This window comes from Copadichromis virginalis, linkage group LG3, assembly GCF_057382275.1.
Source record: "Copadichromis virginalis isolate Kocher_CV1m ecotype Utaka linkage group LG3, C_Virginalis_male_GT1.1, whole genome shotgun sequence".
Lineage (NCBI taxonomy): Eukaryota > Metazoa > Chordata > Actinopteri > Cichliformes > Cichlidae > Copadichromis > Copadichromis virginalis.
Genome location: NC_140620.1, coordinates 43,046,809 through 43,061,101, shown reverse-complemented (window position 1 = coordinate 43,061,101; position 14,293 = coordinate 43,046,809). Strand labels below are relative to the sequence as shown.

At 42.7% G+C, this 14,293-nt stretch overlaps 1 protein-coding gene across 2 annotated transcripts in view; it reads right to left on the bottom strand.

Annotated features, from left to right (window-relative positions):
• Window positions 1–14,293, bottom strand: part of nwd2 (NACHT and WD repeat domain containing 2) — a 59,466-nt gene that overhangs the window by 23,364 nt on the left and 21,809 nt on the right. For both annotated transcript variants that reach the window (XM_085451181.1, XM_085451182.1), the window contains exon 4: window positions 11,549–11,665. In XM_085451181.1, the coding sequence (XP_085307307.1) occupies window positions 11,549–11,665 (117 nt within the window). The remainder of the gene's footprint in view (window positions 1–11,548; window positions 11,666–14,293) is intronic.

The window sequence follows — 14,293 nt, the reverse complement described above, 5'->3', positions numbered from 1 at the left end:
ATTAAAACAAGAATGCCAATGTGAGAGCAAAATAAGTGCCAGGCAAATTTAAAAGACAGACACAATACAAGCAAGAAATGTCAGGAGAAGGCTGGGATTCCCCCTGTGCGCGACTCCCCGCCTGCTCTTCCTGCCAAAATAAAGAGTTTCACAGAAAAGTAGGGCAGGCTGCTCGCTATCTTCAGTTGTGTCATGAGCTGGATCCAAGCCCAAAATGTTTCAAGTAACGAATGAACTGTTTGGCTCAGAGTGCTCCAAATAAGAGAGTATGAAGAAAACCATGTGGTTTCTTGTCTTTTTTAACATTTGCACTCCAAAAACAAAGACAAAAATATCGCATTTCCTTTTGTTACTTAAACCAACAAACAACCTGAAACCTCACTGAGATCAATGTGATAACACAGGTTTTGTGTTCTGTACAAGCAGCAACATCTGAGACTGAGCTACTGGGACAGCATGAAGATACATGTGCAGGAAGTAAGTGTGCAAACCTTCAGCCACCAAACTGGATCTGTGCTCTGGTGTTGGTGCCTTTTGGAAAGATTTTCACTGCCCTTTGACCTCTTCGTTAGGAACACTGGGTTGGACCCAAGTTTGCGCCTTCAGAGCTGTTTTGATTCTTTATGGTTCAACGAGGTGTTCCAAACGTCCCAGATTCCAGGTTCATGTTGACATGTGTTTCTTATCCTGATCGAAGCAGCGATCGGAAAGGATGGACATGGTTAGCAACGGTATTTAGGTGTTTAAATGATGCTCTGCTGATACTAAGGGGCCCAAAGGGTGCCAATAAATCCCCCCAACACACACACCATTACACCACAACACCTGTTGTTTACACCAAATTCTGATCCTAAAATTTGAATGTCGCAACACAAATCAAGACTCATCAGATCAAACAATGTCCTGTGAGCCCACCAAAGCTGAGGCCTTAGCGTCCTGTTTTTTAGCTGACAGCAGTCGCACTCGGAGCGGTCTTCTGCTTTAAGGTTCAATGTTTGTCCAGAGACGCGCTTCTGCATTTAGGTTACTCTTTCTTTCCTGTCAGTATGAAGCATTCTGGTCACTTTCAGACCTTTTTCTTTAAACCATAGAGATGGTCGTGAGGGACAATTTCAGCAGATCAGGAGTTTATGAAATACTCAGACTAACAACCATGCCACATTCTGATGCTCAGTTTGAACTGCAGCAGGTCGTCTTGACCATGTCTACATGTCGAAATGCACTGAGATGTTATGTGATTGGTTCATTAGGTATTTATTCCAATGAGCAGTTGAACAGGTGTACCTAATAAGGTGCCTAAAGTTTTTCCTTTTTCTCAGGAGAAAGTGTCCAGTGGGCTTGTACAGAACTAAAACAACACTCAAACCAACTGATGATCACGTTTTCCTTTTTAAAGTGATCTTGTTGGGGTCCCTTGAAGATTTTATAAATGTAACTCTATGTGTCTGACTGACATAAGCTGTGAGAATCTGTGAGAATTTGTTTTTCTCGTGCAGTGAGTCTATTTGCTTTAATAACTGGACAATCTAATTAAATCTGGAGGTTAAATTTGTATTTCAGCATTTGTATTTTCAAACATATTTTAAAAACTGGATAGCACTGCCTATTCTTGTATATCAGATTGAGTTTAAAGTAGCCTGGCTCTATTGTAGCAGCAAGTACAACAGAGTAGAATACAGTGGATGTGCTCTAATGAACTATAATAATAATAATAATAATAATAATAATAATTGATCTTAGAATGAATGGCCATTGGTCTTTGTAGTTAAGCTAGCTGATGGCTTTCTTCAGAGCCAAAAGAAACACAGATGTTCTTCCACTCCTCCAAACTCTATATTGAACTCACCTCTTGCTACAGCACCATACACGCTGCTCAGGCACATGGAGAAAGCCACAGAGTTCAGCAGTTATCCACATTGGGGACACTCAGGTGGGCAGTGACCATTTTGATCCAGCCATTTTTTTTTACGTTATGTAAAATCAACCTATTTCAGAATCAATGTTTAGGTGCAGCTTAGATCTTCCAGGAACCTGTGAACACTGAAATGCCCTGCAGGTCAACTCATCTGCCTACCTCAGATGACCTTCTGTGACTCACGGCACTGCAGTGATGTGTCGGAGAGGATGGAGGCACTGGGCTGAGCTATAGTAATACTGAGTGTGTGTGTGCGTGCATGTGTGTGTGTGAGAGAGAGGTAGAGAGAGGAGAGAACAGTCACTCTCCAAGTTGCTGACAAAGTCTCTGTCAGCTTGCATCCCAGTGATGTAGGGCGAATGGAGTAGCTGTGTGCATGCACGTGTGTGTGTGTGTGTGTGTGTGTAGAGATGGGGATTAAGATAAAACCATCTGATGCTTCCTATCAAAATTACAAAATCAGGTGTTCAGATGCCTACACAGACACAGACACTCACACCAATCCACCCGTCTGTCACTTCTGTCACCTACTTAGCTTACTGAAGTCAAACTGTAAATGAAGAAACAAATAAATTGCAAATATTGTCCGGGTGGCTTTAACACCCGTGTCTTAGCCGGAGAGCAGATACGCAATGGTGGATTACTGCCTGGAAGCTGACAACTTCCTTCTTGTGTGTGTGAGTGTGTCACTCCATACGCTAGTCTTTTGAGAGAAGTTACTTCTTAATACACTTTAGGTTGTGCAGAAAACACATGAAGCCAAAGTGGCAATAGCAAAGCACACAGTGGCCAAATGGCAGTGCCAACTCTGCCTCCCTCCCGCTTTCTCTACTCTGTTTTTTTTATCCTTGAAAGGGGGGGGGGGGGGGGGGGTGATGGTAAGGGGCTATATACTCTGACTAAGTGCACTTTATCTGATGAGCCAGCTGAGAGAGGCAGCAAAGATTTTGTGCACAGCTACAGTATGAATTAGCAAATCAATCACTCACACGGTCAATTAATCAATGAAACACACAGTCAACTGTTCGGGTATTTGCTGCATAGGCTTTTGCACAGCAGAGGGAAATATGGCTCTGAACAGAAGCAGATGATGAGAGAAAAAAACGTTTTTTTCTGACACTGAGAGCTGTGTTACATCTCACTATGTGCAAACTGGAGCCTATCAGCATGTAGTATGTGCCAATCGTCATGGTAATTTTGCAAGAAATTAGTTTTTCACCATCATTTTGACTTCACTAGAACAGAATGGTTAAAAAACTGTTCAAATCTGAACTGATTTGTGTATTCTTTATCCATGTCATACTGTTTCTTGGTGCAGTCACGTTCTCCTCTGATTCATCTACTGTCCATTTACTTCTTCTGACTGGCTGTCCTAAATAGATAGAATAAACCAGCCTTTAGAGCTTATACATGACGCCAATGCAGAAGTGCAAAAACAGCATATTTTCTAGGATCTACTTGAGACTGGCTCCAAAAGGACTCCTGTGTTACAGCATGAAAAAGCATGTTTGGGGCCTAAAATTAGTTTTGGCTTCCTGGAGTGGGGTGAAATTTTTTTTTTTATAGCCCATCGATCCATTACTGAGTGACTGATAGGTCTTCTAACACAGGCAGCTGAGACTCATCCACGACTTGAATTGGACTTCTTCAATGTGATTATGCTGTTTGTTATATTTGGAGCACAATTAACGTATTATCTAACGAATGTTATGATGTTGCATCCACCCAACATGTTTGTGCTTTATGTGGGGGAGTGAAATTCTTGGATTTTTATTAGTTGCTTAGCACTAATCTGATATGTATCTCTGTGCATTGCACATATGCAGTTTATAAATCCAGTTTGATAACCCAGCTAAACAGCACCAGCTGATTAGGGCACTCAACTCTCTCATCCATGTACGGTAACTTGTGGCTTTAAAAAAAGCAATACTGCTAAAAGCGAAACTTTTAAATGCAGATTTCAAAGTACATGTATGATACGCTAGTATATAATATGAAATATGGTAAGTGAATCCAAATGCATAAGTGCCTTGAACCTGCCTTTTTTTAAATTCACTTAATTCACACCCCTGCAGTACCTTTGCAGCCCACCAGGGGCCCGGGCCCACACTTTGGGTTTCACTGGTCTGGGGAAACGGCCTGCTGACTCTGTGAACACTTCCTGCAGAGTTTATGATCCATTTTGTGAATTTGGGTCATTCTGAGTGTCAGAAAGGAGGGTTGTCCAGGATTTGCTCATTGGCTAATGATTTGATTAACAAGTCATTAGCGAATGAGTGGGTGGGTTCAAATTCAGATGCACCCCCTCACTTGTTACAATTTTGATATGCCAAGAAGAAAAAACTAATCTCATCTAATGAGGCTTCAAAAATATGACTTCATTAATGGCCTGGTGACAGCCTATCCGGTCGTTAAGTCTGACGTCACTAGCCGTGTCTGGGCCTAAACTCCGCTGCAGGTCCATATATCAAACGATCACTATGGCATTACTGAGAGTTGAAAAACTGTCTAAAGTCTTTCATCTTTAATAAAATGATCAGCGTTCTGCTCTACCAGGTGTAACAATTGAGTTTAACATCCAGGCATCCATGAAAACGGAATTTATGACATTTAACTGAGTTAGAAGTTAACAGGAAGTTAGCTCGCTAGCTTCTATCTAAATACAATATAGCATGTCCTGACTGCGGGGTTTTGGGAACAAATTAAAACGTACAGCTCTGTTATTACTTCCAGCATAAATGAAGACAGAAAACTAAACAGCAGTGATGTTTGTAGGGTTACTGAAGTTTGGCTAGCTGGTATATAATGATGTGCTACGTGACCGCTAGCGACACAGCTATGTTAGCATAATATAAACAAGCTAGCTTTTTTTCCACTCGATAAAAGTTAACGTGAGTGTTCTCGGTGGTCAGGAACAAATGTAATCGCATGGCAGGATGCTGTAAAAGGACCAAACTTCAGCCAGGAGAACAACTGAGATAATCCATCCACAATACGAGATTAGTCATTCATATACTGCTGCATGGGCTGGGCTGTAGTTACATCCTAAGGTTTTAAAAACTGAGCTTAAATAAATGATTAGTGGTAATAAAAGCCGAGGGAGGTCAACAGTGATCACTGACTGTTTTAGGAGCTTTTTGAGATTAAATAGAAGAAAATACATAACATTAAACATGTTAACAACACAAAAGCCATATTAAACGCAGACTACTTTAGGCCCGGAAGTAGGATTCGTCACGTCATCACTTAACGACCGGATAGTATGAGCAACAGGAGGGCGGAGCTTCTTTGCAACCTGTGTGTCTCTGTGTATTTAGGGTATTTACTTCCTTTGACATCAAACAGGCAACGAGTGAAGAAAACTGCCTCAAACTCAGCATCTAAAGCTGTCTGAAGGCTGAGCTTTGCACATGGGAGGTCTTCTTTAAATGAACACTGGAACAATATTTCAGTCCCACATGTTTTCCTGCTGCTTTAAGAAGCCCCTAAAATATATCCTAATTACTCCTGCATGAGTAATGCATTGTATAAAAAAAACTGCAGCACCCATTTGAAATTCATGAGCCTTTCTGTGGCATGATTTTTTTTTAAGATTTGCAGCTGAGTGGGAACAAATGCATTCAGGAGAGTAAGAAAATATATCCAGATGGACTAAAATAACAGTAGATGATCTGGATTTTGAGTTGAAGGTTAAGATAAAGAAATAAAAGGTCAAGAAATGTTCCCACCACTTGAAAAGCATTTGATTTTCTGAAGCTGTGAGGAGCAGCTTATCAGTGCAGTCAAGAGCTGGGTAGGTTTAATACCAGTATGCATCCTGACCCTCAGTACAAACACTCTGTGGCCAAAACTTGCTTAGAATAAGCGCGTCGGATGGATTTGCATAAACACTTCACACTGTCCAAGAAGCTACGCTTGAATCGGAGCAATCTTTCCACAAGCATGAAGACATCATTTCCAGTATCATTGAAGAAAAGAGGTCTGGGATATCGTATTAGCGCTTACATCATGTTAACTGAATGGAGGAGAAGCAGTGGGAAACAAACACGAGCTACAGTATCCTCAACTATCCTCTTACATCCAGTAAAGCTGGGGAAGCAGAGCCGGAACAGTTTGCTGATACGTTTCCTTGAGGCGATCGTCAAGTTTTAGTTTAGTTTTTTTGTAACGGGGGGAAATCTGAGACCACTGGAGAGCGAAGGACAAGAAAAGAAAAAGGAAAAGGAAAAGGAAAAAAAAAAAGTCATGGCTCATTGTCATGCTTAATCTCCGGGTCAGTGACACCATCACCATGCCAACCCCTACCATCGCCATGGAGACCAGCTTTATTGCATCGACAGGTTAGAGAAAAGCCCCTCGTAGCCAGGTGTGTGTGTGTCTGTTTCACAGCCCCGCACTGGCACCTGTCTTGTGCTGAGTTGTGCATTTTGAGTGACGCTCGCTGCATGTGGCTGTTACTCATAAAGAAAGACTGACACATCCAATAACAAAGCTGGTTATATAACAGTCGAGCCTGTCTTATGAAGTGAGGCGACTCCAAATCTAGATGGTCGCACATTCTCGCCGTGCCTCTGGTGTTTCTCTCGCTAACACTTGCAGCGCTGTGAAAAACGTATTTGTCACACTGACATGTTTCAGATCATCAAACACATTGTAAATACAAAATGCAGTTTTTAAAATCATGTCTTCATTTTTTAAAAGAAAAAGAGATCCAAGCGTACCTGGCCATGTGTGGAAGTAACTGCCCGCCCTTGTTAAATCATGAATTAACTGTGATTAGCTGCATTTTTTTGACACACACAGGCCTGATTACAGCAAACCTGCTGAATCACCTCAACAAAGCCTGTGTGATGACGTGAAGCAGGCTGAAAGATCCCAAAAAGCAACATCACGCCACGATCTGAAGAAGCAGCTGAGAAACAAAGTCACTGACATCTATCAGTCTGTGTTATAAACAGGTGATGCTTGTGTGTGACAGGTGATGCAGCTTTGCTGACGTTACTTAAAGCTGATGGTGGGAGGGGCTAAGATGATAGAAAGGCAGGAAATGAGGAGGCATGTCATCCTAATTAAAAACAGCCTGCATGTGTGTGCTGCAGCTGGGACACCTGCACCTCATCATTGAAAGCTGTGATGCCAGACCGAAGCTCTCAGCCCACCTTCATTTTGCTTCTTAAATGGAAATCAAACTACTGTTATGAAAGAGAAGAATTCCTGCAGAAGGAAAGCTCACACTGCCGTAGTAGTTTCTCTTTGTTTTCTTTATTTGCTTTGCAAATTATTTTATATAAGCAACATCATTGTTAGTTTGCTGAATTTTGATGTGTTTTGTTTTGTGTGAGTGTTCTCCAGTTCTTTACTTTTCTTATAGTAGGACAAGATTTTTTTTTATTAACAGATTTTTTATTTTCCAATTTTATTTTGCTGATTTACTGTCACTGAGACTTCTATTCAATTCAAACAGTTGCCTCAAGGTACTTTATAATATAAAATAAAGACCCTACAATAATACAGAGAAAACCTCAACAATGAGACGACCTTCTTTGAGCCCCACAAGGGACATGGGAGAAAAAAAAATGAACATGAACTTTTGCAAGATAGTTTTAAGATTACTCTTTCTTACTCTAAGTAGCTGCCGCCATTGTTGGAAACTGAAATTGGCTGGGCCACGCTATGAATTATGGGATAGGTTGGAGAACAAAGGATACACCCAACCCATCCATCAAATTCGGGGTTAATGACGGACGCATTTGGAGTGGCATTCGAATTGGAACAGCCTTTGTCGCCCGGCTGTGACGTAATCGACCTTCAAATGCGACCTGCGAAGGAGCAGCCTATTTTGCGAGATCTCGCAAAAGTAGCTCAGGAACTCGCAAAACTTTAGCGAGATCTCACAGAAGTTCATCTTTATTTTTTTTCTCCAATGTCCTTTGCGGGGCTCCGTACTTTGGCGATAGTGGGATCCTTTTAACAGGAAGAAACCTCCAGCAGAGCCAGGCTCAGGGAGGTTGGTTGGGGTTGTTCTATTTGGTTAACAATTAACTTGTAACCCGCACGTCCAACCATTTCAGTATTACTGTAGGGTCTTCACCTTACAATGTAAAATACCTTGAGCCAATTATTCTTGTGTTTCACTACAGCACTAAAATTGAACTAAGCTGAAACTTGACTGCAGAACTCTGTAAGGTTGTGGCTTGATCTGCTGAAAACTTCACATATTGCCCAACCATGATCTATAACTTATATCATGCTCTTATTGGATGCTAGCAACAGAAACGTGTTAAACTTATGTAGCTCGAGAGAGGAACGGCTCGAGGCATCTGCACAGGAAACAATTCACTCATCCCTTTATTGCTGATGGTTCCCAGCTCTGATCGCCTTTACTGTGTTTACCAAGGTGTTACATGTCAATCAAAGGTCTCATCTGTAATCACTTCAACTTTGCCAAGAAGGTGAGAGGATTGTCTGATTATCGAATGCACACGAGCTTGCAGGTAACTTTAGAGAAGAGAGAAGTAAGAGAACAAACGTGGATCTTTACCTTATAGTATAAAGCACCTTGAGGCAACCGTTGCTGTGATTTGAATGTGAACATGTGGCCATCTCAGTAGCACAATATTGCAGTAGTTTAGTTAGTGCATGCAATGGTGTCGTGGTTACTGCATTCACTGGGCACAGATCAGTCAGGAATGGCTTTAAAGCTGCCAAACAAACCATGCAGCGCTACCCGCTGTGGCGACCCCTTGTGGCAAGAGAGAAAATGAACGTTTTTGTTTCAGTTATTAGAAGCGAGATATGTTAGACAAGGTGTCAAAGCTGTGAGTTAGAATCTGAGTACAGCACAGCATGGGAGCATATGTAGAGAGCCATGTACGTACCAAACAAAGTGTAAAAGGTTTCCTGTTGTTTCACAGATCCTCTGTAGCAGCAAGAAACACACCTACACTACACGTCAATCCTTTCCCTCTGTTCCCTCTGTAGTGTCTGCATGCAGGAAAAAAAAGTAGCTTTTCATAGTTTATTCTCTTTCCTTTCTTCTGGCCATCCCTCCTCTCTGGTCGATGCACTGGGCTCTGTGACAGTCATTGTGGGCTGCATACCCGGCAGACCTGTCTGTCTTTGAAGTCTCCTCTTACTGCCACGTGTTTGTGTATGTGTGTTAGCTGGGGTGACACTTGGACAGCCCCTGAGAAGGTCTGAAGATAACTGTGTCTGGAAACCACGAGAGACTGCAGCTGAGTTTGCAAGGATGTAAAATACAAAAACAAATAAGATAAATAAACGTAAAGGATGCAAAATGAGAAAACTGAATCCTCACACAGCCTCACATCCTTAAAACCTACGACCTACCTTGTTGTTGAAACAACAAGATCTTAAATTCTGTTGACATGCTCCCCATCCTCACATATATATCTAGGTCTACCGCCCTGTAAAAATAAACGGGACTCCAGAGACAGCTCAGACAACCCAGAACTGTCATAAATGAGGATCCAAGTCCCAGATCAAAGGGCCTGCCGCCGCCACTTTGAGCTCCCCAGTCCTGGAAACGGGGCCGCCATCCCGCCCGAACGGCCTGCGTGGCGACGACAGGGAGCCGCGCTGCAGGGAGCGCAGCAGCTGGCTTTGACAAGTCTGAATGGGACTTAATCCTGTGGAGGTGTTGCGGACTCCTCGGCATAAATACATTCACCACGGGGAGCGCAGGACTAGAATATTCTATTAAAGATTTAAGCAGCCAGATGGGGGAGGATGTGTGCATGCTTGTGTACGGGTGTGTGGAACAGTCTCGATCACCCAAAGTTAGAAAACACCCGAGGTGATTCTCAGTCTCCCTCAGGTCACTGTGCTCTGTTTGCAACGTCCTGTGAGGGTGTTTGTTTGTACGCTGGAAAGTAGGATAGAAGAAGAAAGGTGGATTGGAGACAGAACAAAGGGGTGTGTGTGTGTGTGTGTGTGTGTGTGTGTGTGTGTGTGTACCTGTGTCTACTTTCCCTGAGTGTGCAGTGTGGTGTTGCTCGGAGGTCAGTTGGGGTTAAATTGGTGAAATTGCAGCAGGGACAGAGAGCGGAGAGGCGACAGGAATGAATGAAATCAGTGCGGCGTGTTCAACACTACGACAAACACCGGGCAGCGGCACAAAGAGGAGGTTGTGCCACTTCCTTTTAAATCGCATGTGATCATTTTAGGCCAGTTTAGCCTGCTTGGGCTGACGCTATATCACAGAAACATTGGGAAATGCTGCGACAGAGTGCCGGGAGAAAAGATGTCGCAAGAAGTGCACTTCCATAGAAATCTTTGAGCTTGCAAACTGTTGCATATCCACTCAAAACGCTTACAATGGTTATAGCACTCATGCTTCAAGGCTGATGTGCACTTAGTGGACTTTTGAGGAACTGCAACCCTTAACTGCAAAGGCTTCATTTTACAGCTCCAAACAAAAGCTTGACTCTGGTTTCTCACTTACTTACTCAGCTGGGCTGAGGTCGGTTTACGTTCAAGAAAACTGATGAGTTAGGAGTCTCGATGCCATATTAAGAACTATTAAATATACTGTATCCGTCCAGCGAATGAAATTTCCCCATGCGGCATTAGGTGTCTTGTTTTAATCAGCTGGAGGAAGTGCTCGAAATAAGTAGCCTCACTCCACTGGATACGAGGTACGATGAATCTGAGATGTAGTGAAATGTGTTTGTGACAGACGGCGATGACAACAGCTGAATTAGAATAGCAGTAGGCAGCAGTGCGTGGACGATAGGAGAAGAAGGAAATACAAAAGTCATTCCGAGGATGGGGATTATTCCCTCTAGAGACCAGCGCTCCTGCTACACCCATAATGCATTATGTCTCCCTGTGATCTCTCACCTCAATTTCAACCTCTAGAAATGGATCTGTTCCATTTGAATAATTCACCATCAATTTCTCTTCCTGTCGTTTTCCTCGGTGCAGTCCTGTCTCCATCCTTTCCTCCTTGGGCCTGGTTTTTTTTTCCTTTTTATGTGCCCTAAAATTATCTAAAAAAAGATCACTGAACTGTCAAGCGTAAAGATGTATCACACCATTCTCTCTCCTTCCAGAGGTCTTCACATCTTTAAGCGCATCTTTAAGTTTGCATTGAGCTTCCAGCGCTAATACAATCGCCATTTGTAGGAAATACTGTCATATCATTCATGCTGACAGGCGACAGAGCATTTTTGTTACTTTGGTGAGGTAGTTTTATTTTTGTTACTGTTCGAATGCTATTCTCTGAAAGGAGGATGGCCCCTTTAACAACTGTACACGCTGAAAAACAGAAAAAAGGCGGCCCATGTATTGTCGTATTGTCCGCTGTCAAACAGAATAAACACACATTGATTGCACACACACTCCACACAAAAGCTGCACAAAAGGATTTCGAAGGTTCGTCAAAGTCTTTGTTTCAGCACAAAGACAGGTCTAAAAGTAAAATGCGATTTCACTCAAAGGAACGTGAGCCCAAAAACAGCCCAGTTTTAATCCCACATCAGAGGCAAGTAACGAAACGAATAACAGTCGCAGAAGGAAACGCTTTCTTTACAGAATTTTTTGTACTTATCGTGTAAACACAAAGTCAACAGATCATTAAAAAGGATAACCTACGCAGTGCACGATACTCACGACAAAGCACGGTCCAGCCGAGGTCTTCAGACATTCCTCCAGGAGTTTCATTCTGAGTCGCTGCAGCTCTGGACTGTCCCACTCCTCTGGATCGACCCCCCAGTACAGGTCCACCACCTGAACACGCAAACAAGCAATTCTCAGTTTTAATAAGAACAAAGACAAATTAGAGACATGCAGAATCATTATTGTTCTGGAAATTGTGCCTTGCAGCAGCTTAATACTTTATAATTCATTACCAGTTTAGGCAAAATATATTATTATTCCCATCTGCACTACTTTTGGAGCTACAGTTACTGTAGCATGGCTCATGACTCAATAGCTTGTAGAACCACCTTCAGCAGCAATGATTTTATCAGTGTGTCACATGGTTGTGGAGGATTTTTAGCCCACTTTACAGCGCTGCTGCCTCAGTTCATTGAAGTTGCATTTCAGTCACGCTGAGGTCTGGACTTTGACAGCAGTTTGATTCTTTTCTTTTTCAGCCATTCTGTTGCAGATTTGCTGTTGTGCTTGGGCTCGTTGTCCTGTTGCATGACCCAGTTTCAGCTCTAGCTGTGGGACAGATGACCTCACATTTGACTCTAGAAAACACTGGTGTACAGAGGAGTATATGGTCAATTCAATGACTGCATAGTACCGAGTTCCTGTGGCTGCAGAACAAGCCCACTCCTCCACCACTGTGCTGACAGTTGGTATACCATGTTTATTCTGTAATGCTGTTCCTGGCTTTCGACAAATATGGCGCCGTGCATTACGGCCAAACGTCCTCACTTTAGTCTCATCCGTTCTAAAGGACGTCGTTTCAGACGTCTTGTTGCTTGTTTAGATGCAAATGTGCAAACCTAAAATGTGCTGCCAAGTTCTTCTTGGGGTGTTTTCACACCTGCAGAGTTTAGTCAGTTTGAATCAAAGTCAGGTTTGATTTCCCTTTGTGAACACAGTAATTACACCTGGGTGTGGACCAAAACAATCACACAAAGACTCTGTAGAGGGGGTGGTAGTGGCCCGGTACCGAGCTCTAGAGCAGTCTGTTTATGGTGTGAATTTGATTTGAGCCAACTACCAGGTGTATGCTGAAAATTTAAGCTAAACACCTACCGTACACAGGTATGCTTCACTTTCTGGGATGCACCAGAGTACTATAGATGTGCAGAGTATACAAATCGTCAGTACGGGCCAGCAACTAACCATAAAATTTATGTAAATTCTCCCTGTATTTATTCTGTCACCCACAAACAAAAGAAACTAAACCAAAGCTACAACTTTACAAACGCATCAACATCACGAGTTCGACCAATGTAAACCAACTACAGGTGTGAAGACCATCCGACTGCCAAAATGTATGCTTTAATAAAGGTGCTCACAATTACTGATGATCAGTTAAGTGTATTTCTTAATTCCTATGGAAGCAGTAAGGGTGTAGTTTTTATAGAAAACCTTTCAGAAGAGAGCAGGACACAACAGCAACACTTATGATGCCACATCAAACAGAGTGGGTTGCAAAGCAGCTTGCAGTGGTAAACGAGCCATCAGCTGAGGCGGGCTGGCATTAAGCTCAGTCATCATTATCTAACATCCTATAGCTTACTTAAACTAATCTCATAATCAGTCTCCATAAGAAAAGAATAAATAATTCACTGAAGCGTTCTCCTTTTCTTTTAAAAAAATAAAACTATGGATTTCGTGCTGTAGCTGGAGAATATTTGCAGATCCCAGAAAACTCTGTTTGGCAATAATTTAAAAACTTACAGAATGGCCAGTTTCTGTGGACACACTGAAGCATAATAAGCTTAGCCGTATAAAACAGAGGAAATCATTTAACCAAAGTAGTAATGTATTCACGGAAAATTAAGGAAAACTGATGCCAAGTTTTGTCATTTCACAAAAGGGACCACGTATAATTAAACAAAGCAAAACGTCTCAAAAGGGGATCAGCGGGCTTAAAGTCTGCAAATCAGTTGAAGCAAAGCCAGTACTTTCTTTAAACACACACATACACACACCTGCTTGCTGTCAATGAAACCCACTACACCAGTCACACACACACTCATCCTCCCTCAACACATTTGTCACAAGTTTTGGCAGTTGAGACAAATCCAACTATAAACACGCCGCAGGGAGGATTTCTCAGTAGATGAGGGAAGGCTGAGGGAACGCCTGTAAAGATGTGAGTGTGTGTCTCCACCACGATGCTGCTGGTTCAGGGCTCACCAACTACCATCTTCCTGAAATCAGCCCGCTGGATTGGGCCTGACTTGTGAAGGCTCAAGAATAATGGATGGATGGATGGCTACACATGATGGCCTTTTACTACTTGGAGCTCACGTTTCAGCAGCCTTATTGTATGAGCATCATCCCATGATTCATCCCTCTTCTGCTGCTCGTAACTAGCTGTTTTTCCAGACTGACTGCATGCTTGCTGAGCGTAAGAGGCAAAAAGGAGGTTTTTCAGAGGGATGAGATGAAGCCAAAGTGATACAGCATCGCTGCTGTCTTCCTTCATGCTCTGCTGCTCACCACACTTGCTAGTTCAAATGAGTTTAGCCTGGCACAATGACTGACACATCCGCAGCTTGGCAGAGAACAGCAGTGACTGGCAGGCCTATATAACTGGACAGCAAAGAAATTGAGAGTGTGGGACAGTCTGGGAGATATTCGCTTCTCCCATTATTGGTAAGAGCAGCAGGAGGGCTGGAACTACGCCTCAGCTCATCTGCTTGATTGTTGTGCACCTGTGAGCAG